We start from the raw sequence: 21493 nt of genomic DNA on the forward strand, positions 1-21493 counted from the left end.
ATGGTGTGGTCATGTTTAGAGGGGGCTTGTACCCCATGTTGTTTTGTGCGGCAGTATCATAGCACATGCCTACAGCACCTTCTTGCTTCCCACAGTTGAAGAGCAATTCGAGGATAGCGATTGCATATTTCAAAGTTGAAATTTAAAACAGTCTTGATCGCAATCTTGTTAAAATATTTTCTTTTTTTATTGGAGTGAGTGACTGGTTTCGTCTCTATGAAAGAGTCATCTTCAGACTCCAGAGCGGTGGATGGACACTGTTAGACGAGTTCTGTTGACGCTCAAGCAGTTACACGAGCATCAAGGGTTAACAGAAATCGTCTAGCACTGTCCATCCACCACTCTGGAGTCAGCAGATGACTCTTTCTTAGTGTAGAAACTATTCACTCACTCCAATAATAAAAAATAAAAAAATATTTTAACAAGATTGCGATCAAGACTATATTAAATTTCAATTTTAACAAATTTTAAGATCACTGACTATGTTTTCAAAAATTTCAAAAATTTTATGCATCTTTCAACCTGTTCATAATGCACAGCCTGTGGCGGAGTGGTTACATGACAATAACATCCCTGTAATGGACTGGCCTGCGCAGAGTCCTGAAGTGAATCCTATAGAACACCTCTGGGGTGTTTTGGAACGCCGACTTCATGCCAGGCCTCACCGACCAACATCGCTACCTCTCCTCTGTGCAGCACTCCGTGAAGAATGGACTGCCATTCCCCAAGAAGCCTTCCAGCACCTCACTGAACACATGTCTGTGAGAGTGGAAGCTGTCATCAAGGCTAAGGGTGGGCCAACACCATATTGAATTCCAGCATTGCTGATAGAGGGTGCCACAAACTTGTAAGTCATTTTCAGCCTGGTGTTCGCCTCCCACAGTACAGGCACCTCACCATTTGCTTCACGCCTCCGTGCAAGCAGAACAAGTCATGAATGGAAATAAAAATCACTTAAATATTGCTCGCAATCATTACTATTGCTGTCGTATGTACTGTCATATTTAATGAAAATGGTAATTGTAGCAATCACATATACTTATCACAAGGAAGAGGCACAGTATGAAGCACAGCGGAGTACAACATAGTAACACAGCAAAAAATAATGGCTACCCTACAGAGTAATCTCAGCTAGGTAATGTAGGCTGCAGCCAATAACAAATGACTACCAGCTGAAGCCTTCCAACCTTCACTGATTCAGCACAAGGGAGTTGACCAAAAATTTCTTCTTTAACACAGTGTACATTATTAGTTATAGTTTGCTTATTTAAACATTGTATCTTACAAAATGACTGAGTCTTGTGCATTTTGTGCTTCTGTGTGACTGCAAAAGAATCAAAATGGAGCAAAGTGTACCAGATTTTTATTTCATATTTTAGCTTTTGAAGTGTAGTTTAAACATTTTTGGCCACGTTTTTCTCAAATCAGTTTAGTATGGGTGCTGATGACCTCAGTATGAATGCACTATACACACTATTAAAGGAAATACAGGTGGAAAAGAGCTCCTTTACTCATTCCATTTCTGTGACATGACTGAATTATCTTTGACATTATTTAAAAAGATAATCAAAGTGTTGTTATAGTGCTGCTCTGTAACTGCTTTCATGTTTTCTGCTGCTTTTCTCTTAATAAATGCAATGTGTGTGATACAACAGTTGTATTCCACTACAACAATGGTCCAAGTCGTGCTAACAAAATATATAGAGAACTGTGTTAGTGTCAATTAGCCAATCTGAAACTCATCTGTGTGGCAGAGACAAATTATTTTCAAATATTGGGCAATATATTCATGCATTGCATCTGTAAAATGTTAAGTGATGCTGAGCTGTGTTGTGAATCTCACAGAAAAGAAAACAACAGTAAAATGAATAGTGAAATGTGCAGAGATGATGGAGAACAGACACTAAGTGGAGCAAATCATGTTTCCTTGTTGTTACCAGATTAACATGATTCTAATAGAATCTGATTTGTGGATTTTAATTGAGCCTGGTGTGATGGAATCTGGTGAAGATGCATCAGTTGCTGACAAAGCTGTACTTTCCATATCTGATAAGCAGCAAATGCAAAAATATAATATTTTTCAAATCCAAAAATAGTATCTGAAGAATTACAAAAATTGTGTGCCCCACGAGATAGCAAATTTCACACTTTGCAACTGAGAGGGAAGTTATATTCACTAAAAACGAACAACTGTGAATGAATGGAAATTTATCTACGACTGAGAAACAAAACTGAAGCAAATCTAGTGAACATTTGGGGATTAACTTAAGATAGAGGTTAAGTAATGACTATTCTGTGTGGATTTCCAGATGAATGGGATGCAGTAGTTATAGATTTGTGTAATTTGCCAGATACTGATTTTAAGAGTGCTACAATTAAAAGTGTCATGATGCTAGGCATCATTAATGTAATGAAGGTAAAAATTCTACTATGTCCTTGAAAGCTACTACTGGTAATTAAAAGTACCGAAAAATGTCACTTATGAAACATGACAAAGGACAGGAATGAATGAAGAAAGAAACACTGCGGAAAGATAGCTTCATTTATCACAGCTGTCACAAAGTTGGTCACATATACAGAAACTGTCCTGGAAAGGGAAAATTATAAGGGAACAAAAGAATCTAGATGCTGTTAGTATGAGTGCTGCCAAGTACAGTGAACAGTGATTACTGGACAGTGTATTCCACAGCAACTCATCACATGGCTCCAAATGCCCTGCAATCTTGTCTGGGCAGCTCACTGAAAAATTATGGAAAAGTTATTTTCAATAAAGAAGGTTCCAAGGTCTATGTTGAATCTGGAAGACTGATGATTAAAAACTCAGGGCAAAGACCATTTATATAATACAGGGTGATTTTTTCCACCGTGCACAAACTCTGGGGATTGATTGATGAGAGGATATGGAACAAAAAAGTTCTAATGAGCTTATGTCAGGAAATGTATGGTTCCCATGCTAGAGACCATTTATACATTCAATCATACACACAGAGACTGCAGTCTAATACGTGCTGTACCATGCAGCCAAAGTTACAGTAACACGATTTCCTCCTAGAGAATGGTGCTGTTCCTCAAAGATCATGCACTAGCACCCATTACTGGCATAGCAACTGGTAATGTTGTACCCCATTCATTTCAACAGCTGACTGACCGCTTAGTGGACATGATACAGCATTGTACACAATGGTTCTGTATTCGAATCGAGAGCTTGCCGATATGGTGTTACATTAAGACAAATGGCAACGGGCAGCAAGGTTCCGTCAGGCGACCTATCCCCACTGACGACAACCACAGCATTCAATGGCTGCAACAATATTTTGCCATTTGTCTGAGACATGGTCATTTAAGGAAGCAGGAAATCATGAAGAGCTAACCCGAAATTTTTGAACACCAGACTTGGAGGAAAATGTGATTAACACTGTGGACAGCAACTGCCGTGCCAGTACCAAGCAGTTGGCCTGCCCGTACAGGGTAAGCCACAAAATCATCTGGAACATTCTCCATAACAAACCCAAGTGTTGAGGCACATGGAAACCATTTTCAACAGAAACTGTAACTGTGGCTGCATGGTACACCGCATATTAGACTGCAGTCTCTGCAACAATGTATGACCGAATAAATTGTCTCTAGCATGGAAACCATCCATTTCCTGACATAAGGGCATTAGACCTTTTTTATCACTTACAGTGTGTGCAGGTCTTACTAGCGACAGACTTTCCACATCGGGAGCAGTTTTGTCACTGGTTTCTTCACCAGGCAACCATGATTCCGCGATACATGTCACCAATCCTATTTACGGATGAGGCCGCCTTTATGCGGGCGGAGTGGTATCTTCAACTTTCATAACAGTCATCTGGGGTATGCAGAACCCCCGTGGTATGGTGACAACAAATCAGCATCGGTGCAGCCAGAATGTGTGGGCCGGGATAACTGGTGAACATATTTTGCGACTAGCACTCCTCCCACATCACCTAACAGGCTGAAACTATTGGCATTTCTTCCAAGTGACCTTAAGTCCTGTGCTGAAAGAAGTACCATAGATGGTTTGAAGGGTTATGTGGCTGCTACATGATGGTGCTCCCGTGCATTTTGCTGTTAATGTTCAGATGCATCTCAACCGTGTCTTCCCTAGACAATGGACCAGACGAGGGGGGTCCATTTCCATGGTCTGCTTGTTCACCGGACCTCAACCTGTGCGATTTCTGGTTATGGGGCACCTCAAAAGTATCGTGTATGCAAAGCCCATTTCCGATGTGGAGACAATGGAGCAGTGTATTCATGCTGCCTTTGACATTGTTCAGATGCAGCCTGGCCGATGTGAGCGTGTGAGACAGAACGGGCTACGGCACGTAAACCCAAGTGTTGAGGCACATGGAAACCATTTTCAACAGAAACTGTAACTGTGGCTGCATGGTACACCGCATATTAGACTGCAGTCTCTGCAACAATGTATGACTGAATAAATTGTCTCTAGCATGGAAACCATCCATTTCCTGACATAAGGGCATTAGACCTTTTTTGTTCCCATATGCTCTCATCGATCAATCCCTTGAGTTTGTATATGATGGAAAAAATCACCCTGTACAAATACGAAGGTATGTGCAGTTGACATATTAGTAAACATACAGAGAAATAACAAATGTAACACAAAATCTCTACACTTCTGGCATTATTGAATGATGCACATCAGTAAGCGTACAATAAACAACAAGATAAGAAAGCAAGCAGTCCTGGGATTAGACTGTGAAAAGGATGAAATAAACCTGTGTGTTGGCCGTTTGGTGGGTAACTCTACATGAAGACCATTTCTGAAAACTGTACCACAAGATTTGAAGAAACGAACAACCACTTCAGAACTTGTTCAAAGTGATCTCATTGGACCTATTGATGTTTCAAGACTTGGAGGAAATAGATATTTAACGAGTATCCTGGATGATGTAACCAGATATAGATTTGTGCATTTCTCAAAAAATAAAGATGAAGTAGTTGAAGAATTTGTACATGAAAGGTTCAAATGGAAAAACACATGAGAAAACACTAGAAGAGAATTTGCACAGACAATGGCCTAGAATTCTGTTTGTGCAAATGGTCACAGTTTTGTGAACCTGAAGGAATTTGGCATGAAATAACAATGACATACATATCACTGCAAAATGGAATAGCTGAACACCTCAACAGAATGTTAATGGATATGGTAAGGTCACAGTTGCTAGGAAGTAATTTATCAGAGTTCTTGGACTGAGATGATGCACACTGTGGCATACATAAGAAATCGTGTTACAAACAGCCACAACAACGAAAAAACATCTTACAAAATCTGGATAGGTAGAAGGCCTAATGTGTGACAGTTACGTGTTACAGGATGTGAAACATTCAATCACATACCCAAACAAAGACATCATTCTAAATGATACAAATGGACAGAAAAAGGTATTCTTACAGGACTTTCTCAACATGGCCGTATATATAGGACTTGGACACCTGAAATGAAACAGGTCGTGGAATCCAGGGACAGTATATTCAAATAATTTTTTAATGGCAAATACTCCAATATCATTTCCAAGAATTTGAAGATGAATTATGAAGTGATAGAGAAGATTCTAACATAGAAGAGGAATTTTATGCTTTCTCAGATCAGGAGGAAAATTTGAAAGAAACTGGAGGTAACAGGAACTTATGGAACATGCTGAAACTGCATGAAGTAGATGTAGGTCAAGAAAAGATGTAACAGATGAAAAAAATGAGTTTCAGCAAATGTCATCCAATGACATTTCATTTCAAAGACAAAGATTATGGTGGAAAAGCACAAATAAATATCATGTGAGGAAGGAAGAGTGATGAACCATTATTGTATCACGAAGCAGTTAATTCTGATGAGGCAGCAGAATGGATCATTGCAATGAATCAAGAAATTAACTCCTGGAATAATCGTGATGCTTGGAAATTTGGTTGAGCTACCATCTGGTGTAGCTCCTGTAAAGAACAGATGGGTATTTAAGAAGAAGACAGTTGGTGAGAAGCAGATTTTTAAAGCTCATCTAGTAGCAAAGGGTTTTGTCAAGTAGAAGGTGTAGACTATAACATAATTACACTTCTTTTTCGAATTTTGAAATGATTCATCTACTGATAGCAGCAAGTGTTGAGAAAAATTGGCGTATTCATCATACGATGTGAAGAATGCATAGCTGCAAATCAAATTAAAGGAAAAAGTACATATGCTCCAGCTAGAAGGTTTCATCAAGAATTGCCACAAAAGTTTGGTTTCCAAGTTAAACAAATCAATACATGGACTATACCGAAGTGTCACATGCTAGAATGATCATTTAAATAACTCACTGGATGAACTGGTATTTATTCAAAATGATATACATCCATGTCTGTACAAGCTTAGCGCAAAGGAAGGGAAAGCTACTCCATTGGTATATGTGGATAATATGGTAACATTTGCACAAAATGAAGGGACTGGGCAAAAGTAAAACTATTTTAAAAAGTTGCTTTGAAATCAAGCACTTTGGCATGGTATCACACATGTAAGGTGAAAATTTGGGAACAGGAAAGGTGGAACAATTAGTCTCTCTCAGAAGAAGTACATTAATTAACTACTTGATAGATTCTGACTTCAAAATGTTAGGGAGCCAAGATCCCTATGGATATGAAACAGAATTTTCTTGATGAAACGTGTAGTGAGGAAGCCAAAAATCTCACATATTGTGAGCTTATTGGTAGACTCTTTTCCATATCACAGAGTACTCAACCGACGCCCTCCATCAGCAATGCTGGAATTCAATATGGTGTTGGCCCACCCTTAGCCTTGATGACAGCTTCCACTCTCACAGGCATATGTTCAGTCAGGTGCTGGAAGGCTTCTTGGGGAATGTCAGTCCATTCTTCACGGAGTGCTGCACCGAGGAGAGGTAACGATGTCGGTCGGTGAGACCTGGCACGAAGCTGGCATTCCAAAATATCCCAAAGGTGTTCTATATGATTCAGTTCAGGACTGTGCAGGCCAGTTCATTACACAGATGTTATTGTCGTGTAAGCACTCTGCCACAGGCTGTCCATTATGAACAGGTGCTCGATCGTGTTGAAAGATGCAATCGCCATCCCCGAATTGCTCTTCAACAGTGGGAAGCAAGAAAGTGCTGTAGGCCTGTGCTGCAATAGTGCCATGCAAAACAAGGGGTACAAGCCTCCTCTATGAAAATCACTACCACACCATAACACCACCGCCTCCGAATTCTAATGTTCTACATCTACATCCATACTCCGTAAGCCACCTGACAGTGTGTGGCGCTACACACACTGGCAGATGACATTTACTGGGCATTCGCCATACCCACACCCTGCCATCGGGTCACCACATTGGTTTCCATGATTCGTCACTCCACACAATGTTTTTCCACTGTTCAATCGTCCAATGTTTATGCTCCTTACACCAAACAAGGCATCATTTGGCATTTACCAGCGTGATGTGTGGCTTATGAGCAGCCGCTCGACCATGAAACCTAAGTTTTCCCACCTCCCACCTAATTGTCATAGCACTTGCAGTGGATCCTGATGCAGTTTGGAATCCCTGTATGATGGTCTGGATAGACTGTCTGCCTATTACACATTACGAACCTCTTCAACTGTCGACGGTCTCTGTCAGTCAACAGACCTTCGGCCTGTATGCTTTTGTGCTGTACGTGTCCCTTCACGTTTCCACTTCACTATCACATCAGAAACAGTGGACCTAGGGATGATAAGGAGTGTGGAAATCTCGTGTACAGACGTATGACACAAGTGACACCCAATCACCTGACCACGTTCAAAGTCCGTGAGTTCCCATGAAGCACGCCATTCTGCTTTCTCATAATGTCTAATGACTACTGAGTTCGCTAATATGGAGTACCTGGCACGAGGTGCAGCACAATGCACTTAATATGAAAAACTTATGTTTTTGAGGGTGTCCAGATACTTTTGCTCACATAGTGTACTTGAAGCATTTGTTGGTGCAGATTGGGCTACTTGTATAGATGATTGCAAACATATTAGAGGATATGTAATATTCCTGGCGGGATCTCAGATGTACTGGAAGAGTATGAAACAAACTGCTGTTGCATTGAGCACAATGAAAGCAGAATACATGTCAGTGGCATCCTGCATGAGAGAGGTGGAATGAATGAGAGAATTACTGAAGAGTCATAACCTGAAAGAACTGATTGGAGAGTCAACAGCTGTGTGATTTGATAATCAAGCAGCAATCATGCACTTCAAGAATCAACTAGACAAATGAAAAACAAAACATTTTGCCATAAATTTAATCCATTTCTGTGACATGACTGGATTATCTCTGACGCTATTTAAAAACACAAACTGTTGTTATAGTGTTGCTCTGTTATTGCCTTGGTAGTGTATGTAGTTTTTCTCTTAATAAATATAATCTGTGTGATACGACAGTTTTATTCCACTACAGCCTATACAATCAACCAACCAACCAGTTAATCAGTAGGGTTTCAACAACATAGGGATTGTACCTGTGATTTTCACATGATGAGATTGTACCTTTATGTAGACTACAATCAGAATGTTAGGCACTGCTTATTTTACATGTGTTAATTATTCTTCATGTCATCAACGGTGTTTCTTAATTTGATCACTCCTTCAACATTCCATGACCGAACAAATAGTGTGTACGACTTCAGAAATGGAGAACGGTGTGTCTTGATTTCTTTAAATTGAAGCTATTACATCTACCGTGTTTCACAACAGCTCAATCTCAGCAAAACAAAGGAAGGAAGATAAGGAGTTTCATATCCCATCAACGACATCATTGGAGATGGAACACAAGTTTAGAATAGGTCAAGGGTGGCAAACGAAATTAGTTGTTTTCTTAAAAGGTACCATCCAGGCATCCAACTTAATCAATTTAGAGAAACCACACAAAACTTAAGACTGCATGTCCAGACAAAGATTCAGAACCCACTGTCCCTGAACATAAGTCCAGTGTCAGTCATTGTTGCACTGTGATCAGTATCTTGACAGTCTCCTTAATTGTATTGCAACTGAAAGTTGGAGAGCACATTATTAAACTGATCTGTTACTTCCTAATTTTAAGATCCACACAGCCCTTAGTGATAGCTGAATTGCTTGACTGTTTCAGTTGTGTGTATTGCTGATGTTCCTTACATACCACTTTAAGGTTTTCACTTAAAATATTCTCATCATTACTAGTTTTCAAACCCTTAAAGAGTATTATTATTTCATATACAATAAAAAATAATGCCAGTAAAAATGTCCCAATGAATACAAAATAAGATGCCCCTCTTTCCTTTTACTATGTCTGCTGAATATTAAGTAAGAAGTCTTTCCCTCATTATGTTGCAGCATTTTTTTAAAAAATACAGTGTACTTCTATGAGCATAATGGATAATGAGAAAATATTAACATAAACTAAAAAGTTATCTCAAACTCACAATGTATTTCTAACAATAAGTTTGCATTCTGGCTAAAAACAGTAATATTTACCACTTTCGTACAAATGCAAAAATCATATGCAGTTGAATAATGTATTATTATTATTGTTGTTGTTATAGAGGTATAATATCTGCAACTTTGCACAATATGTAATATATGCCTGATTTTTTTGATTTGCTTTCAATATTACAAAGCAGCCCTCTTAACCTTGATGACAGTGAACTTAAATCTGCAATTTCTTTGTGGAAAAAGTACTAGTATCCACAGAGTTAAAAAAAGAAAAAAAAAGTTCTTTTGAATATGTTGATACGCAAACCAATAATCTGGTTCAGGTTCATTGATGATATCTTTATGATCTGAACTAAGAGTCAAGACACCTTATCTTCGTTCTTTCACAACCTCAACACCTTTTCTCCCATCCGCTTCATTTGGTTCTCCTCCACCTTCCTAGACGTTGACCTCCTACTCTCTGATGGCTCCATTCACACCTCTCTCCACATTAAACCTATCAATCTTCAACAGTACCTGCATTTTGACAGCCTACCACCTCCAAGAATCAGCCACAAAGGAGTGCCCCTTCTTCACCCAGTATCACCCCGGAGTGGAAAAACTAAATCACATCCTTTGCCTGGGCTTTGATTACCAATTGCCATGCTCTGAAAAGAGGGACATCCTACCTGAGACACTTCCCACCCCTCCTAAAGCTGTTTTCCATCACCCACCCAACCTCCAGAACATCCTAGTCTGCTCCTATTTCAATGTCAATCCCAATCCCTTGTCACAAGGATCATATCCCTGTGGAAGATCGAGATGCAAGACCTGCCCAATCCACCGACCCAGCATTTGCTATTCCAGTCCTGTCACAGGTTTATCCTATCCCATTAGGGGCTAGGCCACCTGTGAAAGCCACCATGTCATTTACCAGCTCTGCTGCAATCATTGCACAGCTTTTTTATATTGGTGTGACTACCTACCAGCTGTCCACCAGGACGCACGGCCACCACCAAACTGTGACCAACAGCAAAGTAGCCCACCTTGTGGCAAAGCATGCAGCTGAACATGACTTGCTTGATTTCAATAGCTGCTTCACTACACAAGCCATCTACATCCTTCCCTCCACCACCAGCTTTTCTGAACTGCGCAGATGCCAGTTATCCTGATAACAAGTTGTCTGCTCTTGTAATTGTCTCGGCCTCAACTCATGGTAACATACTGTACCCACAGACTCTACCAAACAGTTTCCGCCACCCGTGTCCTACCATCTCCTGCCTGTTCTCATCTCCTATCCTCTTTGTTTGCCGCCCTTGCCAATGCACCCGCCAATTTTTCCCCACCCCGTCCCACAACCTACTGACGCTGCACCTGTTGGCATTCTATTCCCTGCACACTCCGCCAGACAGCATTCGTGTCCCTCCCCACCCCTACATTACTATCTCTTTCCCTTCCCCACCCTCTCCAAACTGTTGCTTACACCCTACGTGATAGCTGCATTCTGGCCCAAGATGCTGGAGTTGGCAGTCATGTGTGCATGAGGTGTGCTTGCTTGTGTATGAATGGTATGTGTTTCTCTTCTGCTGATCAAAGCTACGGCCGAAAGCTTTATTTAAGTGTCTTTCAATTATGCCTGCCTGCAACTTAAGATGTCTTCTTTACTGTTTGTATCAAATGGACATAATCCTTATTAATACAGGCAGGGGGAGGGGGGGGGGTGAGGAGGAGTTACCTTCATTGTCTCAAATCTCAAATTTAAAATATGTTACAATTTAGGACAAAATAGAAAAATTCTTATTTTTTCTTTTGTTCAAAAAAAGTTCTTGGCACGAGACAAGCCACCAAAGATGATGCCTCGAGCACCACTTGCACATGTGATTTTCAGGATAAATTTTAATACACTGTAGCCTCTGGAATATATGAAGACAGTAACCGTTCTCGAAAGAACAGAATACTGTTGATGACCGTGCAGCTTTTCCTGGAATAAATGATGACTAACTGAAACCCTCAGCTGCCGACAGGTGTTGTTGATATACCTCAATGTGGACAGCTGAAAATGTGTGCCCTGACCGGGACTCAAACCCGGGATCTCCTGCTTACATGGCAGACGCTCTATCCATCTGAGCCACCGAGGACAAAGATGAATAGCGCGACTGCAGGGACTTATCCCTTGCACGCTTCCTGTGAGACTCACATTCCCAACTGTCCACAATTCTACATATGTAATGTACCTTATAGACATTTGCCCATTCACTCATTACTCGCGCACGCTTCGGCGATTCCCGTAAGAGTTTGGGCAACCTGTTAGTCATCATTTATTCCAGAGAAAAGCTGCATAGTCATCAACAGTATTCTGTTCTTTCGAGAACGGTTACTGTCTTCACATATATAGTTAAAGGCTACCCAGCCATTGACCTTCGTCTGTGCGAATGCGCACAGGTTGCCCAAACTCTTATGGGAATCGCCAAAGCGTGCGCGAGTAATGAGTGAATGGGGAAATGTCTATAAGGTACATTACATATGTAGAATTGTGGACAGTTGAGAATGTGAGTCTCACAGGAAGCGTGCAAGGGATAAGTCCCTGCAGTCGTACTATTCATCTGTGTCCTCGGTGGCTCAGATGGATAGAGCATCTGCCATGTAAGCAGAAGATCCTGGGTTCGAGTCCCGGTCGGGGCACACATTTTCAGCTGTCCACATCGAGGTATATCAACAACACCGGTCGGCAGCTGAGGGTTTCAGTTAGTCTTCATTTAGTCTCTGGAATAGTTCTTTTTTATTTGAAAGATAACAACTTCATGATTTCAATGATACATGTGGTTTGTAAACACATGTCAACATTCTCATGCTGTAGCCTTCTGATAGATTTTTTTTTTTTATTTCAGAAAATTCTTTTCATTAACTTTTTTTGACACATTTTTCAAACACATTAACTGATACAAAAATATGTGAAAGTTCCAAAAACTTACAGGTTCCAATGCAAGCAGCTTCAGTGCATTCTGCTTAGAAATGAAATTACCTACTCAATGAACTAAAAATGTGTTCAACTGCATCAGTATCTTTCTCTGATATTGAGTTATGCCTCCCTGTTGAACCAATAGGAACTGAGGCACTCACAGTCTTTAAACCATTGCGAACCAGAAGTGAGCAATGATGGTGGTGTTGCTGTCTTGTAGCTGGAAATCTACATCCAGCAACTGGTCCATGTGGTAGCATAAAGCACGCAACGAGCTCTTTTAATTCATAACTGACATACACATATTCACTGGAATTCACAAGTCACAGTCATATACGCAGTCCACAAACATCCTTCTTAGCAGGTTGTGAGGTTGAATATTCTCCTGCTTTTCTTGAGGTCTTGGCTGGACAAATGGAATTTCTTGTTTCCTGCTCTTTAAAATCCGTGCAATATAAGTTTGCCCATTACTTTGGGTCCAGAGATGGGTATTCTGAATTCCTTTCACAGGCTTAGTTTGGCTGAACCATTCTTCTCTTTTCTGCTGGCAGACTTCTTCAGCATCCTCTTTGGACAACAGTATGAGGGCTGCAGATATGTATGATTTCACCCTTCTTGTTAAGTCATTGGCATTCTGAATTTCAGTTGTACTTGGGCTGGAAAGATTATGTTTCATATCAAAGTGCTTCAGTAGGTCTCGTACACCATCACCAAGGCCCTTTCCTGTGATCACTAGCAGTGTATATCCACTCCACTGACAAAAGTGAATTAGTCAATTCAAAAAGATGGCAACGATATTTGAATTGACTAGGAGCACCAGCAGAAATAATGATCTTTTCTGTCTGTGATTGCTCTTGTTCAAGAATTTTATGTACTGCCGACAATGTCTGTGCTGAGTCGTGCCCTGAGTCATCATCACTTTTAACTGCAGCACTTGTGATCTTGTTTTGGAAACAGGTTACGTCACTCCTTTAAAAATCAAAATGTGATCATTACTCGAATCATATCCTTGTACTTCTTGTGAAAGAATCACAGACTAGTTCCCAGCAAAATCACAGTGAAGCACTAAACACAGTTCTTCAGCCTGTACACGTCCCTTCACTGCTGCAATGTATTGTCACAATCTCTTCAGATGCTGGTATGTCACTGCTTCCACTGTCCATTTCCCAAGTCTGCCAATGAAAATTTCAATGGCAACAGTTTTCTTAATTAGTTTATTTTCCTCTCATGTTGCATATGTAACTTCTGAAGAGTCATTTGTCCTTTCCAGGGCAGTAACCACATTGCCGAAGCAGACATGCCTCTTGCTTTACATCACAGACCACTAATGACTTCACACACCCAACCATGGTGTCATATGTCATGTGTTCAAGTAAGTTCTTCAAAGTTACCATACAAAGTTCGAAATTTGCACAATACACACATAAACAGACATCACTAGGTGGGCGTGGAAACACTCACTCAGGTTGTTTTCATTAAACTTCGTACTTCCAATGTTCAATGTTGTATATTCGTTTTTGTACATGGTAAAAGTATCTTCAATACTAGGAGTCAAGTATCTTTTCACCTTCAGCAATTTTTGTCCATCAACTGTTGTAGTTATACAACTTAAAATCATTCAAAATTCTGCTTATTTTGATCTTGTTTACGGCAGTGGACTTGAGTTGTGGTGATTTTTCTTGTCACAGTAATTGTTTGGCCTCTGGCAAAGCTTTTGATGATCAAACTGAATTTGTCCAATTTCTTTCTGTGCAACATAAAATGGATGATCTCTCAAATTTTGTCATTGCAAAACTTACAAAAGATCAAGAGGCAGCAATATTTGCATATTTAGAAGCCTCTACAAATTTGCATGAGTTGCCAGTCTTTTAGCTGTTCCTCCAATTCCACCTCCACGAGATTTTCCATGGCTGGTTGCAACTAAAGTCCACTTAGCCGAGATACTAAAGCCCTTTTCATCCTGACATAAACTGATAAAAATTATTGAAATTCTTTTATTGGGCAGCACAGTCATCACTAAAGTAGTGAATATACTTGATGTCTCCTATCGATAACCTAAAATATTTAGTCAGTCTCATTATAAAGGCTTGAGCTGCAATGATATCTTAACAAAGACAGTCACCAATAACACAGATGCCGATATTCTGTAGTTCCTTACAACCAAAGCAAACCACAAAGGGGTGTAATGTGGCTTCACTGTCCTCCCAGTGAAACTGTTGAACAGCATCTTGAATGACAAATGAATAGTGCTCAGCAAAACCCATCAAAATTATCTCTTCACCTTCTGAAAGGTGCCATAGATATGAACTTCAATGTTCTGAAACGAATCTTTGTTACTTGTTGGACCATGAATTTTTTAGAGCCAGTTCCTCCATAAACTTTTGTACAGTTGTATGACATATCTCTAGTGTATCCATGTCAGTATGAAATCATTGTTTGTATTCTGCCATTTATTCTTCATCATATTCTTTGAAAATATGTACCAAATCAGCTTCCAGCTCAGGTTTTGCAGGACATCATTCCCAGTGCTGCAGTAAGTGATCTTTTGATTGCACATAATCCATAGTTTTCTTGATTACTTCCGTTTAGTCGTCATTCTTGATAGTTGTTGCAGCCGACATCAGCGTGGCATTTTGCTGTATTACACATAGGCCCACTCAGTTTGTGCTAGCAGCATCAACCATAATACACCTCTCTGGCCTGAGTTCAGAAAATTTTTAAAATCCCAATTCACTGCCATACTACTCACAATAAGCTATGGTCATAGCTTCCAAGTTACAAAGTAGAAGGCATTTCCGCTTATGAACTCTTTCACCATCCATTCTTGCTGCTATGTGATCACTTTTGCCTGCGCACGGCCGAGAAAATTCATCTTATTTGAAAAACATGAGGACTCTTATCTTTTCATTGAGTCTTGGTCCCAACTTCCATCTTTAGTTTCCTTTCCTGCTTCAACATTCTCAAAGGACACTAAATTCTTTTGCTATCTGTTCTATACTCCAGCTGCAAGGAACCAAGGTCAAAATTTGAATTTTACTGGCATAACTTAAATGATGCACTTCAATTTTTAGTTCATTACTTGAAATATCCACATGCTTTTATTTCTGGCATTGTTTCACCAATTGTGTTTCCAAAACAACAGTGATGCTGACATAAACAGTTGCTGGCATAGCTTTGGTGATGGAATCTTATGCTTTTTGAACTTTTTGCCTTATATAAGCCATTGAATCCCTTTTGCTAATTTGTTGAAGCTTTGAAGGCTCGTGAAGTATTCACTGTGCTGCACGCGTTAACCGCATTCATTTCATCATCGATTCTTGCTCATCCCGCAGCTGTAGATGCTTATGAAAAAAATTATCATCTCCATCTGAGAGAAAGCTTCTGGTCAGGCTTCAGACCTTTATTAGTCAACAGTTTCAACTCCTCCTTAATCCTTTTTTTTCCCAAATAGATTACAGCAGGTATTTCACAGAAATTTAAATATTTTCATTAGCAGGGCATTATGGTACAAACAAATTTGGGCATCTTCTGCAAAGTCCAGTTCAGAACTAACAAGGGAACCTCCCCATCGCACCCCCCTCAGATTTAGTTATAAGTTGGCACAGTGGATAGCCCTTGAAAAACTGAACACAGATCAATTGAGAAAACAGGAAGAAGTTGTATGGAACTGTGAAAAAATAAGCAAAATATACAAACTGAGTAGTTCATGGAAACATAGGCAACATCAATGACACTGGCACAGCAGGAGCGCCGTGGTCTCGTGGTAACGTGAGCAGCTGTGGAACGGAAGGTCCTTGGTTCAAAACTTCCATTGAGTAAAAAGTTTGACTTTTTATTTTCAGTTTATGTGACAAACACTTATGTTTTCATCACTTTTTTGGGAGTGATTATCACATCCACAAGAAAACCTAAGTCGGGCAAGGTAGAAGAATCTTTTTACCCGTTCGCCAAGTGTACAAGTTAGGTGGGTCGGCAACATATTCCTGTCATGTGACGCACATGCCATCACCAGTGTCGTATAGAATATATCAGATGTGTTTTCCTGTGGAGGAATCGGTTGACCTATGACCTTGCGATCAATTTTTTTCTGTTCCCATTGGAGAGGCACGTCCTTTCGTCTACTAATCGCACGGTTTTGCGATGCGGTCGCAAAACACAGACACTAAACTTATTACAGTGAACAGAGACGTCAATGAACGAACGGACAGATAATAACTATGCAAAAATAAAGAAGGTAAAATTTTCCCTCGAGGGAGGACTTGAACCAAGGACCTCTCGTTCTGCAGCTGCTCACGCTACCACGGGACCACCACGCTCTAGAGTTCAGATTGTCCATGATGTTGCATATGTGGCCCATGGACTACTCAGTTTGTATATTTTGCTTATTTTTTCACAGTTCCACACAACTTCTTCCTGTTTTCTCAATTGATCTGTGTTCAGTTTATCAAGGCCTATCCACTGTGCCAACTTATAACTAAATCTGAGGGGGGTGCGATGGGGAGGTTCCCTTGTAAGTTTTAAAAGCTCTTTGTCCAACAACACTGGCTTAAGCTGAATTTTACCATATTAACATGATGTAGGCTAAGTTTAGAACAGTCAGTGCCATCTTGAGCACACAAAAAAAGAGAATAAAAGAAAAGGATCAGGCACTTCTTGGTTTGTGTCACAAAACACATAAAATGCAAATGAGTTCAGCCATAAAAATTTCTAAAAGTAATCTAATCACAAGCGCAACACCAGAGAGAAACCGACAGATCCAATATAATACACACTCCTTCAACAATAGTGTAAAAATGTTTTGGCAATTTTTCAATAATTTCTTATGATGCGAAATAAAAATTCAATAATGAATTTACATGATTCCAAAATTTACCACTATAGCTTCTGAAGCTTATGAAACACATTTTCTAGATATATGGTAGGAAGACGATAAATTTTAAAGAATACACAGTTGAGGTATGGGTCGCCAAAAATATCTAAAATTTGGCACACAAAATGTTTTCATCAAATTTGCAGGTGCATATAATTTGATAGAGAAGGCTAGAGGTTATTGTACAAAAAGCATGAGAAGACAGCATGGCTGTATGTCATACTACCAATTCTTGGCTGAATCTGTCCATAAAGTTATGATTTATGGCTGGTTAAAGATGGGATCTCCAAATTGCACACTGAATCTTCTGCCCTCCCTTTTTTTTAGTAGTACATTTGTCACCAGATATACTTAATAGTCTAATCAATACTGTGCAAGCACTAGCTTTTAAGTGAGGAATAATTTTCATAAAAGTTAGCCAAAGTTGGCCTTTTGCTAAGTCTATAAGTGGCGCGCATATGGGACTCTATTTACTCCTGGGAGAACCTATCCCACAGAGCGGGACGGTGAAATACCTAGGAGTTACCCTAGACCCCAGACTCACCTGGAAACATCACATCCGTGATGTGAAAGGGAGAGCAAGAGGATGCCTTCGCACCCTGTATCCGCTGCTAAACCCACAGTCGTCATTGCCACCGCAACACGGCATCATGCTATACCTAACATTGGTCCGCCCACTGTTAGAGTATGCGGCCATGGTCTGGCGGAAAGCCGCAGATGCTCACATTGTGACTCTGCAGCGGATACAGAACTGCGCCCTGAAGACTGCTATGCATCTTCCAAGGCGCCCCTCGACGCGCCAACTCCACAAGGACACCGGGATCCTGCCTCTCCGAGACAGGTTTCGCGCCATCGCCTGGCAGTTCTACGAGAAAGCAGGACACTCCCGCAACCGGCTTATCCGTGGACTGGGCCAACAACCTCATCACAGGCCAACCACGCATTGGCCTGACCTGCTGAGGGATTAAGTTTTACTAAACCCCCATCAGAGTGTGTCTTTCTCTTTTTAAGGTTACACCAGCAGGGACAAATCAACAAGAGTGGTAAGATATTTTTCTCTCTCCCACAGGAACTGCAGGAATGACAAATTTTGTCCAAACTGCACCATCTTTGAGCCAAGGAAAGGCTCGTCTTTTCAGCGTCACATCTATTTACAAGACACTGTAGAAATGGAAGCAAAGGAGGTATCAAGCTGAAACTCACAGACAGTGAGGAACATTCACATAAAATCTGACTGGATTCAGAAATGGTCAAGTGGGTCTTGACGTGGAATGACTCAGCAGTTAAATCTTCAAAAGTTACATATGATTTGCATGATAACCAACAAATAGTACACCGAAGACTGTTGTCACACCATGTATGATCATCGAAGGCAATGTGCCCGAGAAACTTTCTTTTGTCAGCATGCATTAAATTAGTACCTATGATTCAAGTCAGAAACATTGCTCACTGCTGCCCCACAAAGAGAAATATGTTGCCAAGGAACTATCATTCACAAAGTATGATCCTGGTACAATGGTACACATGAGTCTGTTCTTTCTAAATGACAGCACTATCATAAATAGCACAAAGAACCTTCCTGCATTAAACTTACCAAAATCCCCCAAACTACTCACAATTTAATATTTTAGTGAGGTGACTTGCTACCACTGTCAGGAACTTTATTAATTACATTTTATCCATCAGCTGTAGAAATTATTCTTTGTTCATTTCCACTTTCTGTCATATTGGTCGTGAAAACAGTACATCAGATGGAAAAGTAATTCATGTTCTTTTTAGATGAACTGAAAGTCGTCAAAGTTACAAGATGTTTACAAAACCTTTATGTAATACTCCATTACTCTAAACAACATAAAACTGGCCTCACGGTATCTCACAGCTGAATAGAAAGAACAAATGGAAATGAGCATATGGCATCATTCGGGGAAGTTGGGCCACAAAGTGCAAGTCATAATTCATTCGACGCCACATTGGGCGACTTGCGCGCCATTGATGAGGATGAAATGATAATGAGGATAACACAACACCCAGTCCTCGAGCGGAGAAAATCTCCAACCCGGCCGGGAATCAAACCCGGGCCCACTTGCATAGGAGGCGAGAGCGTTACCACCCAGCTAAGCAGGCGGACAATAGAAATAAACAATGTGAGTACTGGTCTCTGTTCTTATAATAACATCCTATTGTTCATGTCTGTCTTTGAATGATCTTACTGTTAATCCCTCAATCCCATTCACTCATATCTGTTCTCCCATAGCCAGATGAAACAATCCTTGCTTTCAAAATCTTGCTCTGGTGTACCCGCTAGCTAATTAATAAAGCCTCCTCCTTCTTCCCCTCTTGATCATATATTACAAGAGAATTGGCCTACTCGAACTACAGTGTAATTCCAAACTGTTTTGATGAGCAATCTGGAGATTTGAATCAATGGACAGTCACCACATTCTCCTTATGTGAAACCAGTTAGTCAGTAATATACTGTGATGTGGTGTTAAACATATACCAGCTACAAACACTAAGCAACCATTTTCAAAAGGCATGGTCCAAAACTCCTTCACAAGTCTTCCATCTCATTCTGGAGAAGAATCAGTAAAGTAAATTATTTGCTTGTTTCACGGCCTGTATTCATAACACCAGCCAATGATAGGAAATGCCAAATTATCTTTTTAAAAATGAAAGAACACTGCAGAGAACATATACCTAGTTAATGTTGACTGTGCCAAACTGCTACTGATCATCAAACATGAAAGTAAATTTGATGATGTCACTTGTGTGCCTTGTTGCTTGGAGGGCTACTTACAGGAAGTTTTATATTATATACCAAATATTATCGTTATTACAAATTTTTGTATAGACTACATTGTGTTTATGTGTAAATAGCGCAACAGGAATACTATAGCATTAATGAACAAGGAATATGCAAAAATACCTACTGCTGTGACCTCTTCGTAGCAAAAACTAACAATCCCACACTTCATAAAAATTGCGTAACTTTCTATTAAGTAATATTCAAGTTTTAACATAATGCACACCTAAAATTTAATTACATTTCGATAAAAATACACGCTACCAACCGGCGAAATGTAAGCGTCATTCACTTTTTTCTCCTCTGATTGTTAACGTCCTAATATTCCGGTTAAAGTAAATCAATGATCAACCCTTGATAATTATATCCAAATTACTGGGGCCATAACATTTGCTAATTATTGGCTGCTGCGCAACAATGAATTCAAACTACTACAACAATAATATCTATCGTGAAATATAGAAAACACACCATTTTCCCAAGATGTAAACAAACTGTCCATATTTCAGACTACACAGAAGTATCTCATAATATTTTAAACATCTGTGACGTCTATCAAGCTCTGTGTACATGTAAAGATATGTTTGTGACACACATGATACACGTAAAAGACACGTCTAAGTTAATTTATTTAGTAAATATTTATTTTTTCGTGTCTTTACCTTGAAGATTCATCTGACAGTTGTGGGTTAACGTGCAACACCTTTAGTGTCTCTAAGGCCTTCACCAATCTTTCAAGTGTTGCCATGATGGGGCACTGTATACGACAATGTTTTAATAAAAATTGTTGTTATCTCAATTTAATTTTTGAAAGCGTGTTAAGCGCGTCGTCCGACGCATTGTGTTTTCAAAACATGCTAATACTTCAAGGCCATTTTGAATTTTGCACTATCAAAGATTTGACGAAGGAAGCTATACAGTTCCGAAGATAGAAGATTTGCACGAAAAGATATTCTGACTTCTCAAGTCTTGTAAAGGCCCGTCCACACGCAACGATCTGTCTGCGCAAATATCTGCGCACATCACATCTGCGCAGACAGATCGTTGCGTGTGGACAGAAGATTTGCACCAACCTGAGGTGTGTGCAAACCTGGAAGTTGGAGTTGGAGGTTTGAGCGAAACCTCTCAAATCTGTGGGTTCAAACCACATCTGCGCAGACAAGTTGGAGCGTGTGGACAGGAGATCGCCGCAAATCTGGCGCGAAACAGCTGTTTGCTCAGTCTAGTGTTTGTATTTGTGTGCACAGGGCATTAAAATGGCTGATACTCGTCAGTGTTCTCGAGAGTTTGTTAGTGAATTCATTGAAATATATAGAAACCACCCATGTTTCTGGAAGATTAAAAGTAAAGAATATAGTGACCGAGACAAAATGACAGTACCATACAATGCTCTAATTGAAAAACTGCGGGTAGTTGACCC

At 40.1% G+C, this 21493-nt stretch overlaps 1 protein-coding gene and 1 non-coding gene across 2 annotated transcripts in view; one reads left to right on the forward strand and one right to left on the reverse strand.

Annotated features, from left to right (window-relative positions):
* Positions 1-20920, reverse strand: part of LOC124787730 (huntingtin) — a 392251-nt gene extending 371331 nt beyond the window's left edge. The window contains exon 1 of the mRNA XM_047254577.1: positions 20736-20920. Coding sequence (XP_047110533.1) covers positions 20736-20821 — 86 coding nt within the window. The 5' untranslated portion in view covers positions 20822-20920. The remainder of the gene's footprint in view (positions 1-20735) is intronic.
* Trnat-ugu lies at positions 12050-12123 on the forward strand. Its single transcript has one exon. It is a non-coding gene; the product is annotated as a tRNA-Thr (tRNA).
* Positions 20921-21493: the final 573 nt, after the last annotated feature.

The sequence above is a fragment of the Schistocerca piceifrons genome, chromosome 3 (assembly GCF_021461385.2).
Source record: "Schistocerca piceifrons isolate TAMUIC-IGC-003096 chromosome 3, iqSchPice1.1, whole genome shotgun sequence".
Classification (NCBI taxonomy): domain Eukaryota; kingdom Metazoa; phylum Arthropoda; class Insecta; order Orthoptera; family Acrididae; genus Schistocerca; species Schistocerca piceifrons.